This window comes from Lepisosteus oculatus, chromosome 5 (assembly GCF_040954835.1).
Source record: "Lepisosteus oculatus isolate fLepOcu1 chromosome 5, fLepOcu1.hap2, whole genome shotgun sequence".
Classification (NCBI taxonomy): domain Eukaryota; kingdom Metazoa; phylum Chordata; class Actinopteri; order Semionotiformes; family Lepisosteidae; genus Lepisosteus; species Lepisosteus oculatus.
In genome coordinates, this window is record NC_090700.1 from 36608299 (window position 1) to 36625572 (window position 17274).

At 45.6% G+C, this 17274-nt stretch overlaps 2 protein-coding genes across 3 annotated transcripts; one reads left to right on the forward strand and one right to left on the reverse strand.

The window, feature by feature from the left end:
• The first annotated feature begins 4191 nt into the window (after window positions 1-4191).
• LOC107076835 (PDZ domain-containing protein 4-like) lies at window positions 4192-13099 on the forward strand. The gene is made up of 5 exons (XM_015342514.2): window positions 4192-4831; window positions 6878-7098; window positions 7595-7700; window positions 9762-9857; window positions 10334-13099. The coding sequence occupies exons 1-5, from the start codon at window positions 4787-4789 to the stop codon at window positions 11837-11839; spliced, it is 1974 nt and encodes a 657-aa protein (XP_015198000.2). The 5' UTR covers window positions 4192-4786; the 3' UTR covers window positions 11840-13099.
• Window positions 13100-14761: 1662 nt separating this feature from the next.
• On the reverse strand, window positions 14762-16357 carry tmem81 (transmembrane protein 81). Of its 2 annotated transcripts, none has more exons than XM_015342543.2 (2): window positions 16266-16357; window positions 14762-15876 (listed from the first exon to the last, which is right to left on the reverse strand). In XM_015342543.2, the coding sequence occupies exon 2, from the start codon at window positions 15734-15736 to the stop codon at window positions 14900-14902; it is 837 nt and encodes a 278-aa protein (XP_015198029.1). In that variant the 5' UTR covers window positions 15737-15876; window positions 16266-16357; the 3' UTR covers window positions 14762-14899. The 2 variants fall into 2 exon arrangements, with proteins under 2 accessions (XP_015198029.1, XP_015198028.1); XM_015342542.2 differs by having other exon boundaries at window positions 16262-16331.
• Window positions 16358-17274: the final 917 nt, after the last annotated feature.

Sequence of the window (17274 nt, forward strand, 5' to 3'; positions counted from 1 at the left end):
AGGTGGTACCACACGATGGTATATTATCAGCCCCAGCTCTGACACTTGACTGTGGGTCATTCCGAGGAACTTCATTAAAGACTTTGTTTTGTGAGGTGACACGTTCTCGGTGAAATGAATTTGGACAAAAGAGACCGAGAAACGACTAGCTGTCATTATAGAAGTATAATTTGCTATCTCCACTCGCGAGAATCTCCCACAGATGCCACACTTTGGGGAGGCTGCTGAAGTTTGCAAAGGGCTGTGAGGCAGGCTGGCAGGTGGGATCTGGGTGGTCAGGGTCCGAGTCTGGGTCAGGGACTCTTGATTGAGCAGCCTCGACCTTGAGAATGTAGGACTGATCTTTTCCCATTATTGAAAACTTTAACTTCTTGCAACCCAGAATTTCCACTTGTCATGTGAAATACCTCATCTATTTTCTTTTTTAAAAGCTAACATTGGATCATAAAGTACTTTTTTTCTAAATTTGATCATCTGGCAACATTTCATTAATTGGCTCACATATAAGGAAGTGTCTGGAGTAACTCCTCCACCTTGCCCTAGCGGCTACCACTTCTCTGATGGCTTGAAATCCAGCACAGTGTTCTCCTGGATGTGGTATACAAAACACAAAGCAGAAAAGGAGAAGTAACCATAGCTGGCCATTGAGAAGTGTGCTGTTTGTGTGTTACGAGAGACTTAGCGATGGTGTGTGTGGGAGAGAGAGTGCTCCCTGATCTCTCTCCTTCTCCTGCAGCAGTTCCTCGGGGCAGCACTCCGTGAGCAGGCCTCGTCCTCACTTGCCCTCTCTCCTGCCTGCACCAGACCCGTCTCACTCGATGGGCCCTCCATAAGATCCCTCCAGGCAGCCCACAGCATGAGCTGTGTTCAGCCACTCGGATGCCTTATCCTGTTCACCTTGGGATTTCTCTGTATTTTTCCTACATGCAGTATGCCCTCTCTCAACCTTTCGAACCATATCCCTTGCAGTGCTGAGCTCTGCCTAGCAATGTCTTTACAGTGTTTTCCCATCTTTGATTACGCCTGATTGTGTGTTACCATCCCCAAGTAAGAAATTCTGTGCTCTTACTGTCCCTTACAGTGCCACCCCTCCATGCACTCAGTATTCATAGATAAGCCATGCTCATAAAAATGAAAATGCCCTGGGCTTTTACAGCCAAATTTAAAAGAGAGTTTAATATGATCCTTTCAAGGGATGAATCACTGGTCAGGGCAAACAAGGATACTGCTTTGGACACAAAGTCCAGTGCATTTATTGCACAAAGAGAGGGAAAGGGTTAAATTGCTGTACCTTCTCTATTTTAATCTCCTATGTTTTATTCATGCCTTGTTTCATTTTGCCCTTGTAACATGAGGAGGAGGCCTCTACTGTTTAAAAATAAAAGGAAAAAAAAAACAGGTCAATTTCAATGCAGTCAGAGATGTTCAAAAGAAGAGAGAGGATCTCTGAGTTCTGGAAAAGTAGAAATCCTTGTTCTATGTATAGGAGATGTATCCTGACCTCTCTAAGCAATACTGCCTGGAATCAGGGTTTTTCCCTCAACTGTTCTCTTCTACTGAAATATTTATTGACTCAATTGGAAGCTGTATTCTGAGAAAAGCATTTAACAATAGAAAGACTGCTGGGTTGCATTTTCAAAACTAATGGAATTAGCATTTTTCAGCCTTTTCTCTCCTCCTAATCTGGAATGATCAGTTTTTGATCAACTTGGCTTGACCATCATCCTTCTTATTGCTACAATGAGGGAAATCATTGCCGACTTTGCCTCCAAAGGCCTCTTTCATCAACCCCCCCTGATTTCCAGGCTGTGAGCCCCACTGGAGAGACAGAGACATCATCTCATCACAGCGTCAGGCAAGCCTCAGGGGATACTGCTACTTGGAAAGCCCAAAAAAGCCAATGTTGGCAAATCTCAGCCAAGTGTGTACTTGGGGAATCCCCTTCCTAGTGGGTCAAAAACATGATTCAGACCTGATCTGACAATATGTGGATGACAGGGTTCAGCAATAATGGCAAAGCTGTTCTGGAGGCCATACTGTATGTGAACAGGTTTTCTAGGCTGTTTCCTCAGAGCAAGTCTTCAGAACAATCCTTGGATAGCAGATGGCAGTTGAACTTCGTAGTGTCTCCTGTGTCCCCAGGACTTTGTCGCCTGACATCTCACGTGCTCTTTAGTTGTCATTAATTATTCGCCCACCTGCTCGTTATTGGAGGCTGGCAGTACAGTACAGCAATCAGTAACTTTACAGACAGAACTACAGTCAAAGTTAGGGGTCAGCAGAACCAGAGCTAGATTTTACCAGAGGGGATAGCCAACAGATCACTTGCGAGGACCAAGCTAAGTCTGAAGTGTTCTGATCTGAGTGGGCATCTTGCCTCCTTATGTAAGGGTTCGATATATTTGCATTCTGTCCAGTCACGCATGGACAACAACTTCCATATTTTCACACACATTCTTTGGAGGTCCAACTCTGGCCCTTCACTGTGGGACTTGCAATGCTTCTGGGAGGGATGGGAAACTCACCAGTGTGCTCAAGAACCTGACCCGGGGCGTAATTTATACTGTAGAAATATTTCAAAATACAAGCGGCTCACTCTCCATAGTGCAGGCACGTCAGTGGTGACCCAGTGTCGAGAGTGGCAGGCTAACATCAATTTAGAGAACCTGTCAGTAACCTGTAAGTAGCCTTAAAATAACCTAAGTCACTGCGTCTCCTTTTCTCCATCCTGTCAGACAATTAAGGGCATCCAGCCTGCAGGAAAAGAAAGTGTGTGTGAGAGAGAGAGAAAAGAAAATGCAAAAGAACAGCAAAAACAAACAATCCAGAAAAAAAGAGATACAGCCTCTTTGCTAAGTCAGCTGTCAGGGGTATTTGCCGAGCAGAGGAAGAGAACGTGATCGAGGGTGACAGGCGCTCAGCTCTCCAGCTCAGCTCCTGGTAACTCCCGGCACTCAGCACCACAGCACAGAGGAATGGAGCAAGCCTTGGAGCAGAACCTGCTGCCATAGGTTCTTACGGGCAGGTATCTGGGTCACCTGTCATGGATAAGATGACCATATGGGCCAGCTTACCGATGGGTCACTTGTAGCTCCAGAGAATGCCAATCTAGAACCTGGTACCAGCTAAAGTCTGAAAAATTAAGATTTCCCATTCCAGAAACACATACAGCTAAAGGTTCTTTAAACTCGGAAAAAAAGGCCTTATTAAGTTACTTGACTACAAAAGGGGCTGCTTGAGGGAAGGTTCAGCAATGCTTGCAGAAAAGAAGCAAAAAGAAACTGGGTCATTCGAAATGCTAGCAGAAACTGAAACCCTGGTGGAATGACAAACCTTTCTTTGCAAGAGCAGGATTTTGAAAATTCAGTCCCTCAGTGCGGATTCGGTTAAGGCCACTGATCGAGCCTGCTGAATGATCCCGAACTCGACCTCCTGCCCCTCATTTCTCACCCTCTGTGGTCAGTGTGTTCTGCTCCTCCCCCTCATTTCTCACCCTCTGTGGTCAGTGAGACCTGGTCCTACCCCTCCTTTCTCCCCTCTGTGGCTGAAGGGCCTAGTACCTCAGCTGGACTGGACCACGCTGCTCCCTGACCTTCTGAAAAAACAGTTCTGAAGAGACAGTGACTCACGCAGCTCTTGCAGCACTCATGCTCTAACACCCACTGGAACTAATGCAGGAGAATTATCTATAAGAAATACTGTTTCATCGAGGGTTGTTCTTCATATCTGGACAGACAGAAGGACAGAGAGATACACACAACCAAATAAAGAGGTGAAATAAGATGCCGCAAATACAGAAAATCTTCTAGCACCACTAGGCTAATTCCCAAATTCCCTAACCTCATTTGTCACTCCCCCCCCCCAAACCCTTCTCAAAACCCCAGGACAAACTGAATAAAAATAAGGACAACAAAAAACAACGCTGTGAAAAGACCAATGCCAACATGCTTAGAATAAGACTAATGCCTCACGCTCTCTGTGACTCAGTGATAGGAGCCAGGGATTAAAAAAAACAAACACACTGAACAAAAGACGATAAAAAAACACACACACACAGAATGAGTCAAGCAGTTGCAGAGATGAACACATCTCTCTCACCCTTCTTGAAGTGCACACAGCAGCAGCCTCGGCTTTGAAAAGCAGTGCTGTGCAGTGCACTAATAATACCCCAAAGCCACTGTTTCCCAGTGACTGTGCACAAGGACCAGGCTTCTCTAACTCTTATACTTTTTTTTTTTCACCAAGCTGTCCTCCATTGCAGAAATACAGACATTCTGTGCTGGGGAGAAAGGGAGAAAAGAGAAAAAACCATCTTCCGAAACCTGTCATGTACAGTACGTAATTCTTTTATTAGGACTAGGCTCGAGCTAAGCTGTGGAGTGGCAGTGCCCTCTCTCTCTGCAGGCCACAGGATTGGGAGAGTAGTAGTAGCCCCTCCACCAATGGGAGAAGAGAAAGCACAGGAGCAAGGTTACTATGCATGAGCAGAGAGGCTGGGCGAGGAGGAGCCTGAGTCGGGCTGTACACTCACAGTAGGCAGCTGAGGCTGAGCTGCGGCGCTAAGCTGTCACATCCACACACCGATCAGCAGCTTCGCACTGGCTCTGACTGGCACTGTGCTGGTGCAGTGTGCCCATGTAGTGCCTGTGCCACCACAGTGCCCAGATCGGTCTCCCTTTATTTTTGGGGGCCGGACTGTCTCTCTCTCTCATTCTATTAATATATATCCCACACTGGACTGGACACCTAAGTTGGCACCAAAGGCTGGCACGGGTTCGGCAGGGCAATGGGTTGTCGGCTCTCTGGGCTCTGGCTAGGTGATGGCTTGGAGGTGAGTACTGGACTGGGGTGAATGGGGCTGGCTTGGGGGGAATGGAGGCTTTCGGGGTGATAACCTGAAATCAATGTGTGCAGGGAATGTGTCTGTGGAGGAGAGACTTGGGGGGGGCATGCTGTTGGGGTTCTGTGTGGCTCATTGTGTGGCTGAGTTGTGTGTGAACTGCAGTGTTTGCGTGGGTCTGGGCAAAGACATGTATTGTGCAGGACTTTTCTTCTGAGCACTCCAGCAGAAGAAACACATGCAGTGTGGTGTCTTGGGTACTTACAGTCGTGACTGTTTTTGCACACGAAAGCAAACATGCTTAAAGGAACTGAACGCTCACAAGTGCAGTTAAGACTTCATTTCCACCCTGGGTGTGTAAAACAATTTTCTTTACACCATTCAGCTAGATTGATCAATCAATACACCAATTTGAAAATAACACATCACAAGAGTAGTCAGTTCCCACATGGGGTTTGCAGTATCTGATTGTCATATGCACTGTATGTGAGTATCTGGTCCATGTGGAAATCAGTGTGTGAATAGGAGATGTTCATGAAACTGAAACAGCCTGCAGACTATTTAGACTGATGGCAGCAGTTCTAACATATCTTCCATTCTTCATTTTTGGGATTTAGTTCTTGGTCCATGTGTGGCTGGGGTTGCCTGAAGATGTTATTGATAAAAGCTGCATCCCTTTTATTGCTCGAAAGTGATGATTGCATCTTCGCTCTTTTTTCTCTTTACTTGCACCTTAAAAAAAATCTTCACTTGAGCCTTGAGCAGGGACATGCCATCTTATCAGGCTAGTTCCTAACAACCTCTGGTTGTATTTGATGAGACCTTGCCTGGCAGTATGAACACTACTGTTTCAAAAAAGTCTCTACAAAGATCCAAAATGAAGTTTGGGTTATTGGCAGCTTGTTTACTGCTTCTTATTAAACCATTTGTTAATCTGTTTTGTTTCCCCTGTTTGAACAGATCCCCTCTCCATGCACACACGTTCTATCTAATGCTTTAGAGATGGGGTGAAATTGAATTAGTAGAGTGGTCAAAGGTCTTGCACATCCTTGCTTACTTACATCCACAGCTGTTGTGTGTTAGCCCTGCCTCCGTTTTCCTCCTGTGGTCCTCTAAGAAGTAAATGCCCCTGATACTACCAGTTTCGCCTTGTCCCACACCTTTTAAATCTCCCAGTGATGTTATACATGTTGAATCAGGGGACACTGGCAAACCCTGTCAATATTTTGACTCCTCTTGTGCACTGCCTTACTATCCAATGAGTCGTTGAAGCTGTGCTTTTGTGCTGAGGAGGTGTTTAAACAGTCATATCAGCAAGGTCTGACTGCATGACTATCCCAGAACAGCAAAGGCAATTTAGACTAACTTAGACTAAATGAGTTTGACTCTTTTTGTTCCTAAGACTGCAGATTTTTTTGGGTGTAAGATTAATGAGTTTTGCAGACAATGACTTACATAAATAATGAAACCAGTGGATGAGAAAGATTAGGTTTAGGTTACTGATGTTCTTGGTCTACTTAGTGCTGACTCGTAGGTTTTAATTTTCTCTAGGAGAGATTCTTTGCATCTTGTTCTGAACTTAACTAAGGGCCATTTAAAGATAAAATCATCACTAACCGGTGCTGTAGAAACCCAGTTCGATTTTTGTCGTGTTGATGTTCATTTGGATACATGCCACACACATCAAACAGCTGTAACCGGGAGAACACAGAGTTTAAACAGCTGGCAGAAACTGGCACGTCAGTCAAAGCACGACTCTTCCTGATGTAACCCTGATGTAAGCACTGTAGGGCTCTCAGTGTAAAAATATGTGCCAGTGTACAGTTCAGAACAAACATCCTCTAATGCCCCATCGGTATGAAGGCCACATCAGTTTAATTAATCAGCTTGGCTTTACTAAGGGTTAGACAAAGCAAAAGAGATGGCAATTACGAATGAAAAAATCAAACCATCTGATTTAATATAATATAGTATAATGTAAAACTAAGAATAAGTGCCAGGACTTTGAATTTTTCCCATTTCGGTGACATGTTTCAGATAAACGGGCAGGATTTTTCTCAGGCCAACCAGCAGGAGGCGCTGAGGATCTTTGGCTGCCGCCATGAGCCAATCACTCTTCAGATAGATGGCTGGAAGACCCACCCTCAGAGGAGGCAGACATCAGACTGCAGCACCCAGACAGAGAGACCCTGGGACACCCTGAGAGGCCTTGGGGTCACCGTAGGGTCATCACCCAGGCTGAGCACTTATATTGACAGGTAAGACAACAGGTGTTTTGCCAAAGTAGAATTAAAAGCCCCTTTCAGACAAAAATGGCATTTTACCAGTTCCCATTGCCCTGTGACAGCTGTGGTGCAAATAGCAGCTTTCTGAACAAGTATATCCGTCAGTCCCTGTGTGATAGACAAGGACAAGGTTGCAGATACTGATGGTTTCATGCCTGGCACTGTGCTGTACATGTATTAACTCAACATCAAAGCAAATTGGCTGGGGTGTCAATTTCCATAGTACATTAACAACAGCACCTCCCCGTACAAAATACTGCTTACTGCATCTCCTGTGTGTCATACCAGAGTTTGATCACTGTAGCTGGAGCACAACCTGATGACCTGATGCAAGAATAAAAAGCATTACACATCCTAGGGGCCAAAATATGATATATTGAGACTGGCTCTACAATCTAAGGATAAAGTATGCCTTCTGTTACTGTGTTGGGTTCAATTCTGGACTCAGGGAATATCCTCTCTTGTGCAGGCCCTGCTGTAATCACATGACCCTGCCACGTGACCACTACAACGCCCATGAGTACCTGCCCAGCATTCCCCATGATGTAGAAACTATGGACCGCCTGGGATACAAGGTAAGCTTCCGGCGTCTACTTATTTATACTACTTATTATAGTAGCCATATCACCCTGCAACTCACAACTGGCAACCCACTGAAGCTAAGCAGGTGTGAGCCTGGTCAGTACCTGGATGGGAGACCTCCTGGGAAAAACTAAGGCTGCTGCTGGAAGAGGTGTTAGTGGGGCCAGCAGGGGGCGCTCACCCTGCGGTCTGTGTGGGTCCTAATGCTCCAGTATAGTGACAGGGACACTATACTGTAAACAGGCGCTGACCTTCGGATGAGACGTAAAACAGAGGTCCTGACTCTCTGTGGTCATTAAAAATCCCAGGACGTTTCTCGAAAAGAGTAGGGGTGTAACCCCGGCGTCCTGGCCAAATTTCCCATTGGCCCTTATCAATCATGGCCTCCTAATAATCTCCATCTATGAATTGGCTTCATCACTCTGCTCTCCTCCCCACTGATAGCTGATGTGTGGTGAGCGTTCTGGCGCACTATGGCTGCTGTCACATCATCCAGGTGGGGCTGCACATTGGTGGTGGTGGAGGGGAGTCCCCATTACCTGTAAAGCTCTTTGAGTGGAGTGTCCAGAAAAGCACTATATAAGTGTAAGCAATTATTATTATTATTATTATTATTATTCGACTCATTTGTGCCTTCTAGATCATTTCTGCATTAACATGCAAAGAAAAAAAAGCCTTTGTTGGTTTCTATCACTTTTTTGGCAAAGACAATCACCTTTAATATTCATCTTGGCTTCATCTTGGCCTAGGTACAAGTGACTACCTTTCAGGAATGATTGTGTGTCAGGGTCTTGCTCTAGCCCTCCAGATGACATGAGACCATAAACAATCCCTCCCCCCTACTCTGCTTTTAGCTTACATTTTGGAAATTAGATTGAGATGCATTTGAGACTGAAAACAGAGGGCACTTCTTTGCACAATGAGTAGTAAATGTCAGGAGCAAACTAGCCTGAGTTGAAGCTGACTGTGATTGCTCAAGAAATGGGTACACAGACTCTTAGATTAACCAAACAGGCAGGATCATCTAAAATGGCCTCCCTTTCTCATGCCCCCTGCAATAACCCTTTGATTCCCGTCTAAGAAAATCTTCTAAAACTGATACACAGGTGGTAGTTTTCGACTGCTGCCACAGCCACACACAGCATGCAGGCTGCCTGGCATGTTGCACAGTGTGCCGAGCCTAGCGAATCGAATTTTTTTCAACAGAGCTGTGCTCACATGTGCAGTGGGCGGCTGCAAGGCAGATTTTAATGAAATCCCTTTTGAGAACACGAGAAACCGCTGCACAGAAGAAAAACACTTTCACTGCCTCCCGCAGCAAAAACAATCTACCCTTCACTAGCTGATGGAACTTAAAGTCTTGTACACTTCACTTCCAGGTATCAAAGAGCTGCACCCTCAACACAACATGCACTCTCCTGACGTATCACAGTAGACTGTCATAGGAATACATATTACTAAAAATAGATTAACCCAGCACTAAGCCTATTTAAAAATAGATTTAAATTTGCGCTTCATTTTCAGTAGAGGTAAATACTGTATTATTAAAAATATTTAAAAACAAACATTCAGATGACAGCATCTGCCCTCTCGCTACCTGGTTTAAAAAAGATGGGGAGGGCTCTTACCTGGTAGGGCTCTATTTGTTCAAAGCCAGTTGGAGAAACACTAGCCTCCTGGAGCTGGCTGAATTATTCTGCTATTATGCTGTACATGATTAAGTCTACCTCTGCAATAGCTACAACAACGCAGTTTTTAATGCACCAAATCTCGTCACTCTTGTGCTGGTAGTTTAACCCTGTACCTTGCTGTTTTCCAGTTTAGATAAGCTAGTTCTTGAGTTGGTTCTACCTGCATACGCACAGCGGAGGCTCAGCTCGGTCCAGAGAGAGGACGTTCTGTATAGACCTGTATTCTGTATACTCCACAGTCTCCTTCTTCACATTGATTGGTTTTTCCGTGATTGATTGATTTACTGGGTAATCACCCACGTTTTTTTCTTCTAAACTTTAGCCAGGCTGACTACAAGTGGTTTCTTCTGCTCCCTCTCTCAGGACCCTGAGTTGTACAGGTACGCACCTAAAGGAAGGGGCTATCTGATTGGCTGTTGCAACACTAACATGGAGGATCCAAACAGCTTCCTGAACCAGGTAAAAAGATCTCCTTGGCATAAGTAGATCTGCGTCATGGTGTCAGTCTTACAGCCCACCCACGTAGTGTGTTAGCCTTGATGGTAGTTAATGAATGCCCTAATTAATAACTTTACACAACAATGCAGTTTCCTACAAGTCTGTTCCAACAAGCTAAGGCTAAACAGTTAAACTGCCTTTGGGACACAACTGACCTATTAGATGAATCACTGTTTTTCTGAGCTTCATCACCAGGCCCTGAAAGCTGAGGGGCACAGATCTGTGAATTTCATTAACATATGCTATAGATATGTTTTTTTTAAAAAGAACATTTATGCTTTTAGCTAAGACAAACACAGAATGTATTATACTGTATTATGTCTGTATAAAATAAAAACAATATGTATTTGGCCTGATATAAGATTTTAGGAGAACATTATACATCACAGATGAAACTTTTCACAATTTTAACCTTTTCCCTCCAATCTGTGTTGCAGACTGAAGAGGACGAGGCAGTGCGAGAGAAACGACCAGGGTTCCCCCCTCCCCTGCACGAGCTGGACAGTGGGCTGGGCTGCACTGACGGCAGCTTCCACCAGGGGGAGCTGTCGGGGCTGGAGACGGAAGAGGGGGCTGAGGAGCCAGGCTCTTCCCCGGTGGAGCGGACCAGCCAGGAGTCGCCCTCCTCCGAGTCCCTCATCTCCTCCGAGCTCAGTGACTCCGGCTTCTACAGCGTCAGCACTGGGGAGTTCCGCCGCTTCCAGCGGCTGCTGGAAAAGAAGATTCGATTGTACCGTGCCAAGATGGCGTCCAGGGGCGCTGGCGACGGGGCCAAGAGGGATCAGGCACCTCTGAGGGATGGCTTCAGGACACGCTACGACTTGGAGTCCATCCCCGAGGCTCTGACGTGCCAGCCAAGGGGTGGGTGGCCACAAGAAGCAAGCCCCACCACTGTGGCTCGAAGGTGCATGATGGGGGTGTCCTCTGTGCAGTACATGAAAGCAGAGAGCCCTCGCCTGAGCAGGTACGGCTCTATCACCAGCCCCAGGCTTTCCCCTAAAACAGGGGCCTCCCCCTGTGGCTCCCCCTGCAGCCAGAACAGAGCTATGCAGGAAAAGGACTCACTAGCAGACGTGCGAGGGAGAGGCAGCCAGCAGGGGGAGCCCCCGAGCTCAGAACGACGGCAAGCAAGCCACTCTGCTGCGCAGGAGTACAAAACTCCTCCCGAGCAGCCCCATCACAGGAAACCTGCACAGGACAGCACCCACAAACCAAGCCAGGATGATAAAATCAAACACAGCAAGGTGGGCTGTCACAGTGGCTCCTGGCCAAGAGGCACGGCTGAAGACAACAGGGGAATACTTCCGGGGGACATTTGTAGACGTGGTTTGAGCGACAGGCTGGGCCCACTGGAATGCAGCAAGAAAACGGAGAAGCTCGCAAGCAAGGGGGCTTCAGCTCGTGGGGATGGGCGATGCCAAACATCCTATCAAACCCAACAAGACTGCGCTGCCGGATCCTGGCCCAAGGCTGCAAGAGGCTGTAGCCAGAAAGCTGGCCTTCACAGCACCCAGGAGGGGGACTTACCTAAGTCAAAAAAGGGGCTTCCCAACCCTCGGGTCCTGAGGAACCAGCTGCTGAAGGCTCGGGCCTCACGGCTGGCAGATGAGCGAGGCGGGGTGACCACAGACGAGGAGATGCGCAGCGAGGTGAAGATGGGGCGCTACTGGAGCAAAACAGAGCGCAGGAGGCATCTCCTGACGGCCAGGGAGCAGAGGCAGAGGCGGCTGGCGAGGGGGTCGGGCGGGGAGGGGGCCAGGAGGAAGGAGGCGTCCAGCGTGGTGCTGGAGCTTAGCAACAGGAAGCGGACACAGCTCCGCAACAGGAAGTTACTGGACAGTTGGACCACAATTGAGGAGCTGCTGACCCATGGCACCAAGACAGCTGTGGGCACCAGTGAGATCATGTGTCCCAGCCCTCTGCTCTCTGTCACCACCGTGTAACTCAGGGACATGGAGGGAATCAATTCAAGTCGCACACAGCCCTTATGAAGCCATGCCATGACAAAACATGGTAACTTCACACAACCTTACTGGGGATTGTCCGTATGTTTCCTCTAATTTAACCTACTTTTACTATGGTTTCAGTACACTTTCATTGTGTGTGCATAAAAAGATTGGACCATGTTAACACCAACATTTGCATAACGAGGCTTTAAAAGGGTAAGATCAAAGAGTGCCAACAGATTTCATGCACATTTATTACAGTACACTAGCATTTGAGATTCACAGACCGATTCCAACAGTGCTGTTTTATATACAATTATTTATGATTCTTGAAGCATATCTCAGATAGCCTGTTTTTAAAAACCCATACTGCTATTTTTACATGAAATGCTGCAAATACTATTTAACATGCTTTTCAGAAGAGTCAATGGCTTTCAGCAGGCATGTGATGTTAAAATAGGATCAAATGTGACTTACAGAATAGCAAGGATATGAATTCTCAATAAGCCACTGATAAGATTTGATTAGAATCTCAGGAAAGCTTTAATGCGCTAGAGTAGTGTGTCTTGTTTGTGTATCTGCACAGGCAATCTATACTGTACAGATCTTACAAAATGACAACTGAAACATATCTGCACCTGGGTTAGCATGTAATAGTGCAGAATTCCACTGTCATGTTTAGTGTTATAAACACACATACATAGTCATGTAATGATTTCTAAACCAGACATGCATTAATAACTGGAGACACAGTTTGCATAGCCTACTGTACATCCATCACATTGTATGCCCCACAAAATATATCAATTATCACATCACAACTAATGAAAATTATGCAATGTTTTCTGAGTTTGTAATATAGCTACTCTGCACAGTGGCTCCAATAAATATCCACACATCCTAATGCCATCATTTTTTAGCTAAATTGCACATGTATTCTACCAGTATCTAAGCACCATAAACAGCAAGGATACACTGAAATCCTCGGATGATTATAACATAAGTGGGCTGTTCTCAGTCCATCTCGAGAATAGCCCACTCTTGAAAAGTACTTATAATCCTACAGGGCGGTATTTAATGTAAAAGCCAGCAATGTACTGTAATACTGGTCTAGAACTTCTCATGCTGATGTTGTAGATAAAACCACCTCTTACTAATGGTCTGTTAATGGTATATGCTTTTGAAGACATCTTTGTATATATTGTACAAGCAGTTGTAATAAAATGAGATTTTAAATGATAAAATAAACTTGGGGACCGTCCATTTCATTGTCCCTCTACTTATTTTTGTAGAACACTCTACAGTCCTAGAAAAACCTATTTTGATGCAACAGGGTAGTGGTATTCAGTTTGATGATTGTCATCTGCTTTCTAATGCCTTTAAAAAAGTTTACATAAAAGTGCACCACAGAACACGTCTGGGACTTAAAAAATAGTGTTGATCATTAATATCTCAGCTGAATCAACAGTGAAAACAGTTTCCCTTCAAATCAATCAGGGCCCAGAGCAGTAGACGCTTTTACCAAGAACTTAATCTGGAGTCTGATATACTGTATCATATCCTCACTTTATCTCTAGAGACTCCACTTGATACAAATTTCAATATCAAAACAAGGATGTGGGGACTATTTGGTTTTGAAACATCAGATATCTGTACTAAGGCTTGCATTATGCCCTTGAAGACAGAAATCCAGCTGGCCAGATCCTCCATCATAGTTCTAAGCATGCAGAGCCACAAACAGCTGTAGGCACTCCTTTTAACGTAAGAGAGAGTGATGTGAAGAGTGCTGTTTTAAAGCAGGGATTTTCAATCTTTTAAAGCCCTTGACTGGGGGACTCCACTTCCAAAGAAAGCATCTCATCAACAAGGACGCCCAGTTAAAATAAGGACAGTCCCTGGGAAACCCAAGATTGAAAATCCTCGTTTGACCTCCTGGTATCATACCTGAGTGAAGATAAGCCCTGCCACAGCCAGCCTTAGCCAAACATCACCTCAGAGCTCGAGATGTACGAGAGGTTTTTGTCATCTAATGAAAGGCAGACCAAGGGATTTGTACTGCTCATCACCCTGTAATTCAGTTCCACAGACGCTTACAAAACAGCCTTGTTAAGTTGTCTTGTAGGGGGGGAAAACACTAAATCCTCCACAAAGAAGTTTCATCATCACAGGTCCTTTCAATCCTGAAGGGATTGACCTAGCCACCTTGGAGGATTTCTTCAAGATCAGCATAACACAAGGGCCTGGGAACACAAGTAAAAATTCAGCGTAGGGCCATGTGAGGCAGAAGAAAGGTGACATGTCTTTACACAGTGGTTTGTGGGAGTCTGAAACCAGCTCCAGAGCTACTGTATGTGGTTTAAAACTGCTTTCATGTAATCCTTAGACAAACAAAAAGAGGTCTTACAACATTAAGCCTATTAGTCCAGGAAACCAAACAAGAAAGAAAAGTTGAACGGCTTCTCATCTGCAAGCTTTCTTGTGTTCTTAAGAAGAAACTTATGTGGAGAAAGGATGCTATTATTAATTACCCTGGCTTTGTGGAGAACCATGGGCTGTGCCAGTTCCGTTTCACAGAGTGCTCCTTATCTCCTCAGGTTGTTCAGCTTCTTATGAAAGCAATCATTATGTTCATCATTAGTGTGTAGGAAAGCCTGCTTGTGAATATTCAAACTATCTCAAGTGGCCACTATAAAAGCCCCCATGCATTATATACTTTATAGCAGTCTCTCCCTTGTTTAACTTCTTGGGTATTCTCGGTGTTCATTAAAACATACTTGTCTCTCTTTCAAGACTGTATTTGAAATTGTCTTGAGTGGCAAACCCTCAAAACAGACACAAATTGAGCAGGAAAAGCACTCCACACCACTCATAAACAGATTTTGCCAATCGATCAGAAATTAACCACTGTTTTTAAATCTGTGAATAGAACTGGTCAATTTATTGTGCAAAAGGGAGGCTAATGAGAAAGAAAAATGGTTTTGGTGTGGAAAATATCAGCAGAGCATGACCAGCACCAACCTACTACCTCCACCAGGTCTGGCTTCTGGTTTTAGGACCTTATAGATCTGCACGATTATTTCTCTTCTCTTGGAAGACGAAGCAAAGTAACAGAAACATGGTCGCTGCCATTCCTGATGAGATACACAGGCTGTACAGGATAATTTTCTCGACTTGAGAGAAGGCAAGGCTGTCAGAGGTGGCGATGGAGGTGCTGTTGAATCCGTCCCCAGTTTGGTTGTCTTTCAGGGCATCCCATTGAGAAAGAGCACCAGTGTACTGCAGGTGCACAACCTTTGCAGGCAGCACCTTGACCCCGAAGAAGACCCTCTTGAGCATCCTGTAGCGGCTGTCTTTCACGTCACAGCGGTAGGTCCCCGCGTCGGCCTCCCTCACGGGATCCAGGACCAACCTGTCCAAGGGCGGCACCGCGTAGCGCCTGAAGAACGAGTCGTCCGTGGTGACGACGCCCCGGGCATACCTCCAGGAGAAGACGAACCTGAACCTCCCCATGGTCTCCATCACCTCGCCGAGGCAGTCCAGCTCCTGGGCGTCCCCCGCGGTCACTGTGAAGGTGCTCAGGCCACAGTCCCAGGACACCAGGCACTCCGCCTTCCTCTCCTCACAGCTCTCGTGCGCTCCACCACCTCCCAGCAGGCACAGTTCCTCCGTCCGCAACCCCAGGCCGCACGTGGCGCTGCAGGGAGAGCTGCGCACCACCACCTGCGCCGTCACCGCCTGCAGCTCCTGCTCGAGCACAGGGGGCAGGGTGACAGCACCCAGGCCAGGGCAGCACAGGAGGCACCAGGTGGCCACTGTCAGCCAGGGCAACCTCAGAGAAGGCCCACAGTGTTTCGTCCCGATCCCTGGCATAGCACACAGCAGACGGCAGGGCATTTGTTTAACTGGAGCCCACAGGTTCAAAGGCAGCAGAGGTGAAAGAGACAAGCGAAGTCTCGAATATTTTATTGCCAATCTCTGGCAGAGTTTATGACTGGGTGCTTGAGGGACCGTGAAAAAAAATGTACGATGCCCTTCTGGAATTGAAAAACAAAATAAGCAAAATTGACAGATATTTTGAGAAGACAATAAAACAAACCCCCCCCCCAGCATAGAAAAAGAGACCACAAAAAAAAAATTCTGCGAGACAGATCCGGACAGAATTGAAAAAAGAACGGTTTGGGAAGGCTATGATTTTGACATGTTTGGCTTTGCTACAAGGAAATACCCTCAAAACCTGCCAGTTTTAAAATGCTGCAGCACATTCATACATTCAGCTAGGCCTCACAGCTGTTTATTTTTCAGGGGACTTTAAGATTCTATTTGATACTGTAAAGCGCCTCATCAAAGGAAATGCTTCAGTATAATTTAGCTCTTTTTTCCACAGAGATGCTGAATATTAAATCCTGTTATGCACCCTACCTACTTCAAGCCAAGTCCTTGATCTCCTTCTGCATAAAAAGGCTCACTGAGCAGAAGACAGAAAACGTGATTTCTGTTGTCTGACATTCTAGAATGCAATAGCTCTGTAACAATGGACGCCCGATTCCATGGCAGCAGCAAGATCATTCTTTTTCCAGCAAACAATAGCTGAAAAGCCCCGAGACAGACATTGTACACAGTATTCATAAGACTATCCTGTTAAGAGTAAAGACAGAGGAGTCCATCTGAATTGGATACAAGGCTAAAAGTTGAAAAGCAGACTAAGCTGAACGGATATGTAATAAGAGTTTGTTATTCTCTATGTTTCTGAATTTTTTACTAACTGATATCTTAGAATAGACAACAGTAATTGAATTGTCTTATATAGTTTTCCTGAAGGTCACGTTATTTTTAAAACTGGAATGCAATGTGTTTGTGTTTAATTTGGCAAGTCAGCAGGGTTTGGAAATCAACTCCAAAGTCTTCTGGCATGCCTCACACATGGGCAGACCATGCCGCTCACCCTTGGGCCTGTGGCTACACAACCACACTGACCGGGACATGCATTCACATTTCCAAATCTTGGAGGTACAGATTTGGTTAAAACTTAAATTTATAAGTTTATAAATTTATATCATTTACCTTCACTCCAGTTTGACAACTTGAGCTATTTACTGTAAACCTTCCCACAATTGCCAGCTTTTACTACTCACTATCCTATAAGTGAGCCACCCATCCAGCTTCAGAAATCCTCTCAATCCTCTAGTAAGGGCTGCAGAAACCTAGAGCCTACCCCAAAATTACATGACATCATATGGACACTAGTCACTGCAGGGCACACATGCAATTAGCCTAGCCAGCGTGTGACCGGAAGTTGAGAGGAAATATCAGACATGGCTAACGACTGCCTTCTCAGTCTGTCAGAGCACCTACACAAGGAACACCTGTGCTGATCTAGTCTTTCCAACAAGTATGACAGTGCGAGGAAAACAGAAGTCAGAGAACCATTAGAT

Bases quoted from the DNA above. Each gene is read 5' to 3' on its own strand.
- LOC107076835 (XM_015342514.2), top strand. From the start codon at position 4,787: ATGGGTTGTCGGCTCTCTGGGCTCTGGCTAGGTGATGGCTTGGAG. The intron at 4,832-6,877 runs GTGAGTACTGGA...GACATGTTTCAG, and splicing joins GGCTAGGTGATGGCTTGGAG to ATAAACGGGCAGGATTTTTC. The intron at 7,701-9,761 runs GTAAGCTTCCGG...TCCCTCTCTCAG, and splicing joins TGGACCGCCTGGGATACAAG to GACCCTGAGTTGTACAGGTA.
- tmem81 (XM_015342543.2), bottom strand. From the start codon at position 15,736: ATGCCCTGCCGTCTGCTGTGTGCTATGCCAGGGATCGGGACGAAACAC.